The sequence below is a fragment of the Lolium rigidum genome, chromosome 6 (assembly GCF_022539505.1).
Source record: "Lolium rigidum isolate FL_2022 chromosome 6, APGP_CSIRO_Lrig_0.1, whole genome shotgun sequence".
In the NCBI taxonomy this organism is placed as follows: domain Eukaryota; kingdom Viridiplantae; phylum Streptophyta; class Magnoliopsida; order Poales; family Poaceae; genus Lolium; species Lolium rigidum.
The window spans coordinates 203763417-203770668 of record NC_061513.1 but is presented as its reverse complement, the minus strand read 5'-3'; the positions used below and the strand labels follow the sequence as shown (position 1 = coordinate 203770668).

At 48.1% G+C, this 7252-nt stretch overlaps 1 protein-coding gene across 1 annotated transcript; it reads right to left on the bottom strand.

Annotated features, from left to right (window-relative positions):
* Positions 1 to 5536: 5536 nt before the first annotated feature.
* LOC124666578 lies at positions 5537 to 6760 on the bottom strand (the record flags this gene model as incomplete). Its single annotated transcript, XM_047203919.1, has 3 exons — positions 5537 to 5925; positions 6337 to 6420; positions 6583 to 6760. Coding segments are annotated over 3 exons (651 nt in total), but the record flags the coding sequence as incomplete, so codon positions are not given.
* Between the last annotated feature and the right edge of the window lie 492 nt (positions 6761 to 7252).

Here is a 7252-nt window from a genome sequence, read left to right as displayed (position 1 = left end):
CATCAATCTACGATTGCATAGATTTGATGGTATTTTGAATTTTGATCTTTGTCGGGATTAGTGACACGGTCATATAGATCGGCGAAGACCTCTCCAACAATAGTGGATCTGTCGATGAAGCTGAAGCTGTCGATGTTGTCCGAGTCGCTGCTTATATCGGAGTCCGCAGATGACTCGAAGGACATGTCGCCGAATATCTTGGCGAGCTTTTCGCTTGCCGTAGTATTGATGAAGCGTGGCGGCGAAATCTCCTCATCGCCTATCTCGAACGATGACGATGAGTCCGAAAAATTGGAATCGACCAACGACAATCCCGACGAAGTCGGAACCTCGAGACGATACGATTCTTCTTTCTCGACACGGAAGTGGAACCTTCCGAACGTCATCTCCATAGGCTCCTCCAGATACGCATATGCATCCAAACGGGAGGGCGGGTGAGGAAAAAAATTGACTAGATCAGTTTCGATCCGTTTACCTCTATCCATCGCGTTGCTTGCTACCGAAGAAGTCGACGATCTTGAACGTGCCATCGAGATCAGCTCCTTGTCACCTCTAATTCCCCAAACGGCTCCAATTGACAAGGGATTAACTTGTCAATGCCTACGGATTGTAGACTAGGGTTTAGTTGGAAGTAGAGGGCAAGTAGATCTCGAGGGTTTCAGCCGGAAAAGTGCTCGACTATTAGAAAACTAGGGTTGTGTTGATAATGAAATCGATCCTCTCTTCGTCCCTCGACTCCCCCTTATATAGGAGGCGGAGCCGAGGGTTTCGTGATACACAAGTTACAGAGTTCGGGAGACAATCTGAGTCCGTCCCATAGTAGTTACAAGTCAATATTCCTAATACAATTCTATCTTTCCAAACTCTCTCCTGACTGGGCTTCCGGGCTTTATAATCTTCGGGTCATGGGCCTTCAGTAAAACCCCGGGTACCATCTTCGGCAGGCCCATTGGGGATGCCTATGTCAACGAGGTCCTGGAGGGACCTCGCCATGACGGCCTCGAGGATTGCGGCTTCCTCGGCGTCGTGGACCTCCTCCATCTCCACCCGCTTGCGCTTCCGCTCATCAGAGGTGCCTAGTTCGCGTGGCATCGACGACTCGCGGATGGCGATCCCGCCGCCGCTGCGATCACGGTTGCGCGACGGGGAAAGAGGATCCCGTTTCACCGGTGCCAAGGTTGGCGCCGACCTGGAGATCGGTGTCGACCTCGACGCCGAACCGAACGACGAGGAGCTGGAAGCCATGCGCCGTGGCTGCCAGCGGCCCCTGGCCGATGCCCTCGATGGCGGCAGCATCGTCAAAATGGGCGCGCTGCCGCCCTCGATGTGCTCGATGACGGCGTCGAGCGTCCGGCCCGGCACGCCCCACCAACGCTTGCTTCCGGCGGTGTTGTTGCGCGGAGGCGGAGGCGGCGGGCCATCGTAGGAGGCGAGCTCCTGCCCCCACCGCCGCAGGAAGTACGAGTTCCACGCCGTGTAGTTGTCGGGGTGGTAGCGTGGCTCGGCGCGCTCCTGGTTCGACAATGTCAGTCGGACCTCCTCGATGGCGACGTCGAGGGCGTGTCCCTGGGGCGGCGGCGGGATTGGCACGCCGCCCGCACTTAGCCGCCACCCGCCGCCGGGAGGCCTCGTGTCCGGCGGGCAGGGGTACCCCGCCTGGTGGAGGACGTGTCCCTCCCACGCGTGGAGCGACCGGCGGGGAAAGCCGTTGTTGGTCGCGCCGTCCTGCTCGTTGAACGCCATGGATCTCGTCGAGGGAACAGTGGCGGATAGGGTTCGTCTCTGGCTAGGTTTCGTCGGTGCTACGCGTCGCGGCGAGCGGGAATTATGTAGGCGGGGCTGGACTCGGCGATTAAATGCCGCGTGAATGCTACGCGTCCGCGGCGAGCTGACCGGCGGCAACCTTTACTGCGCGCGGAAGACGATGCATGTGTCGCTGACCGGCCGGGTCCACCTCTGCGGCGAAGCCGAAGCGAAAGCACGAGAGAGAATTCTCGGCGTTTCGCGCGCTTTCGCTTCGTCCGGAGTCCCTGAGCGCGCCACGGGGGACCGGGGATGGTGTGGGCTCACCGGATGGATGAAGGCCCAAATCCGGGGGAAAACGAGGAACCGGGGGCGCGACTGGGCCGAATTTCGCCGTCCGGATGGGAAAAACGGCGCTCGGGGGCCTCGTCGGGGAGACGAGTGGGGATGCTCTTAGGCTGAAGGTACTCAAGTCAACGGGGCTTTCGTGTCAAATGTTGATTAATAATTTAATTAACTGAATATAAATTATAAATTATTGAAATGTTCATCTAATGTTATAGTTTTGAATGACATGCAATTTATATTTGATTGATCCAATTGTTCGTAAAAGTTTGCCTTAAAGAATAAAGTGGTCTTGTATTTTAGATGGAGGGAGTACTAAACCAATCATAGTGGGGAGCAACATATACATGTTACTGCTCTAAATTACTACCTCTATTTATAAATAAATATTTTCGACTTTTTGAAATTTAGACCTATGTATATATATTATATATATATATAAATTTAGAAAAAAATAAGAAATCTTTCTATGGAGGAAGAGAGTATTACTTTGTAGAGTTATCTTAATTATTTTCTCCCAATTTTCTTAGCAATACAACCATATTTGCCCAAATAAATGCAACTATATTGTTCTAAATAAATGATGCCCTATTGCATAATAGGTTTAAACACGTAAATTACTTTAAAAATAATTTAAACATAAGAAAAAATAAACAATTGAAATATGAAAAGTTTAACTAGATCTTCTTTTTTTGCACACAAGTGGGGTCAGTTGACCCCGGTGGAGCTTTTATATAGAACCACGTGGCAGGTAAATTTTACAGGACGACCCCTTGACATCTCTTGCCCTACTAAACCTAGTATTTGAAGAAGGGGCCTTCCAATTTACAAAAAAACACCCTGACTAAAAGATAGAAAAGCAATCAAGTCCAAGGGCATCTCTGCCACCCACCGCCGGCGAACACCAGGCGTCTCCGTCGAGTCCCGAGCGCAGAGTGCTTGAACGTTCATGTCCGGCGTCCAGATCAGGCCCCTGGCTACTAGTAGAGGGTCGGGGACGAACCACTTAAACTCTCCAGTGGCGTCGAGCTCCAGCAGCCGACCATCAGGGCCTCCGCCATGGAGGTTGAGGAAGACGGGCCACCATCTTGGCTGAAGAACACGGTGACGATCTTGGTCATCGCGTGATGCGCAGAGGAGAACAGCTCCAGGATTCCCTTTAGCAGATCCGACAACAGCGATGTCGCCAAGGATCCCCTCCCAATCTCCATCACCGCGATGACCAGAGAGAGGGGGGAGCAGGGCGAAAACGCCCAAATCTGGTGAAGAGTCGGCGAGCTTTATTGAAGAGGTCGTCGTCCTGCCGCCGCCATCCGCCTTCGGCTTGATAAGGGGTGGTCCGATCTTCTCAGTAACAAACGGTGGTGATGATGATCACGGGATGAACACAGCGGAGATACACGATGATGAAGAGGATGATAACTTGTATGACGCAATGAAGTCTCTCGATTGGTCCCTGTTGCCAATGCAACAGCTCTCAACCCTACAAGATATTCGCAACTCCACACACTTGCGCATGTAGCCGCCCACCACGAAGCGGTAAGTTGTAACTGTCTAATTCCCAATGGAATAGCAGATCACACAAGACTTTCAGGGTTTACACCAAATCAATGCAATATGGTGTAGAGATTCAATAGAGTTGCAAAGCAATCAACTATGAACTAGGGTTTATCTTAAACGTGGTCTAAACCTAATTTGGGGGCGTCATGGGCACTTATATAGGGGCTCAAGACGACCTCAGGTCGAAAAGATACATAGAAAACCGACCCAGATCGGATCTGGTCAAGACAGACTCGGAGTCGGCCGTTCATACGGCCGGTCGACCGGGCCTGGGACCGGGCCATCCGGTTTCAACCGGGTCTGGCACCGGGTGGTGACCGGGCTAAGCGTTCGGGCTTATTGGATAGTGCCCGGTTGGCACAAGCTGGGATCCGGTTGGCGCCGGGCTGGGCCGGTCGGGCGCCCGGTTGGACCGGGCCTGGGACCGGGTGCGCCGGCGTGGCGGCCGGTCTGACCGGGCCTGGCGCCGGCCTGGACTTCTTCTTCTCCCCTCGCGCATGCCTCCCTCTCCTCCCTCACGCTTCCATGGGATGTCTTCTTGTCCAGCTTCATGGCCAGCTCCATGTCCAGCTTCACGTCCAGCTTCTTGTCCAGCTGCTCCTCTCCTCCTCTTGCGATGCTTGCTCCCTCTTCATACCTGATCATACATAAGTAATAGGACTTAGGCGGTATAAAGTTCTCATCGATCAAAGTATCATTTAGGAACAAGTTCACCTGTTGTTTGAGTAGCTTCGCACGAGCTCTTATCATTGGTCCAATCCTGACTTCATTGGACTTGAACTTCACAACATCATCATCTTCATCTTGCAATGACGGAGGTAGTAGTGTAGTACGGATGTCCTCATCATCTCCCCGCTTAAAAAGGCGTCGACCTCGACGCTCCAAGGTCTTCTCCGTCATATGGTGTAAAATCAGCCACATTGGAAGAATTGCTGACACCAAACTCATCAATTGGAAGATCTATAGAGTATGCATTATCATTGATCTTGGCAAGCACTTTGTAAGAACCAAAGACCACGAGGAAGCAACTTGGACTTCCGCAGCTTCGGGAACCTATCCTTGCGAAAATGTACCCGCACTCATATCACCAGGCTTGAACAATATCTCCTTGCGCTTCTTGTTCATCCTTGCAGCATTGCTCTTGCCTTTCTTCTCTATCAACTCTTTAGTCTTCACATGAATCTTTCGCACAAAATATGCCCTATTTGATGCCTCCATATTGACTCTCTCATGTATGGGCAGAGGCAACAAATCAAGCGGAGTGATAGGTTTGAAACCATACACCACCTCAAAGGGACACAACTCTGTGGTAGAATGTAACGCCCTGTTATAAGCAAACTCCACATGCGGCAAACAATCTTCCCACTCCTTCAGGTTCTTCTTGATCATGGATCTCAATAGTTGTGACAATGTTCTATTCACCACTTCAGTTTGACCATCAGTTTGGGGATGACAAGTAGTACTAAAAAGTAGCTTCGTCCTCAGCTTTTCTCCAAAGCGTCTTCCGTAAGTAGCTCATAAACTTCACGTCACGATCAGAAAAAATAGTCTTCGGGACTCCATGTAGACGTACAATCTCCCTGAAAAACAGGTTAGCAATATGCGACGCATCGTCGCTCTTGTGGTAGGAAATAAAATGTGACATCTTAGAGAATCTATCCACTACCACAAATATAGAATCACAGCCTCTCTTAGTACGCGGCAAACCCAACACAAAATCCATACTAATATCTTCCCAAGGTGTAGTAGGTGCCGGTAAAGGAGTATAGAAACCGTGAGGCTTCAGCTTGGACTTGGACTTGTTGCAAGTAATGCACCTCTTCACATATCTGTCCACATCCCGCCTCATCTTTGGCCAATAAAAGTGGTCAGCTAGCATGAGTAGCGTCTTCTCACGCCCAAAGTGACCCATCAAACCTCCAACATGAGATTCCTGCAATAAGAGCAAACGCACAGACGATTCTAGAACACATAGTTTGTTAGCTCTAAACAAGAACTCATCATGTATGTGATACTTTACCCGTGCTTTACCAATAGCACACAAGCGATATGGTTCAGCAAAATCATGATCAGTAGCATACAAATCACATAATATCTCTAATCCAGGAATTTTAGCATCAAGTTGAGTTAATAGCATATTCTTCCTAGATAAATCATCAGCAACAATATTATCTTTTCCCTTCTTATGCTTAATAATGTATGGAAAAGACTCAATGAAATCAACCCACTTAGCAAGACACCTATGCAATGTAGATTGGGATTTCAGATATTTTAAAGCTTCATGATCAGAATGTATGATAAATTCTTTTGGCCACAAGTAATGTTGCCAAACCTCAAGAACTCTAATTAAAGCATACAATTCTTTATCATATATAGGAAAGTTCAACTTAGCACCGTAAAGTTTCTGAAAAAATGCAATTGGACGACCCTCTTGCATCAACACACCACCAATTCCAATACCACTAGCATCACATTCAATCTCAAATTGCTTATTGAAATCAGGAAGTGCAAGCAACGGTGCAGAAGTTAACAATCGTTTCAGTTCATCAAAAGCATGATCTTGGGCTGCGCCCCACTCAAAGATAACACCATGTTTAGTCAATTCATTCAAAGGTGCAGCAATAGTACTAAAGTTGGGCACAAATCTTCTATAAAACCCAGCAAGACCATGAAAACTTCTTACTTGACTCACATTCATGGGAGTAGGCCAATTTTGAATTGCTTCAATTTTAGACACATCTACTTCTACTCCATGCTTAGAGACAACATAACCTATAAATATGACCTTATCTTTGTAAAATGTGCACTTCTCAAGATTACCATAGAGTTTATTATCACGCAACACTTGCAAAACATGTCGAATATGTATAGTATGATCAGATTCATTGCAGCTGTAGATTAATATGTCATCAAAGTACACAACCACAAACTTGCCAATAAAATCCCGCAAAACATGGTTCATTAGTCTCATGAAAGTGCTAGGTGCATTAGTTAAACCAAAAGGCATTACTAACCACTCATATAAACCAAATTTTGTTTTAAAGGTTGTTTTCCATTCACCCCCCTCTTTCATCCTAATTTGATGATAACCACTACGCAAATCAATTTTAGAGAAAACAGCAGCATGATGGCGCGTGAGACACACGTCCGTTGGGAACCCCAAGAGGAAGGTGTGATGCGTACAGCAGCAAGTTTTCCCTCAGTAAGAAACCAAGGTTATCGAACCAGTAGGAGTCAAGGAACACGTGAAGGTTGTTGGTGACGGAGTGTAGTGCGGCGCAACACCAGGGATTCCGGCGCCAACGTGGAACCTGCACAACACAATCAAAGTACTTTGCCCCAACATAACAGTGAGGTTGTCAATCTCACCGGCTTGCTGTAAACAAAGGATTAGATGTATAGTGTGGATGATGATGGATGTTTGCGAAGAATAGTAAAGAGAAATTGCAGTAGATTGTATTTCAGATGTAAAGAATGGACCGGGATCCACATTTCACTAGTGGTGTCTCTCCCATAAGATAAATGCATGTTGGGTGAACAAATTACAGTTGGGCAATTGACAAATAAAGAAGGCATAACAATGCACATACATATATCATGATGA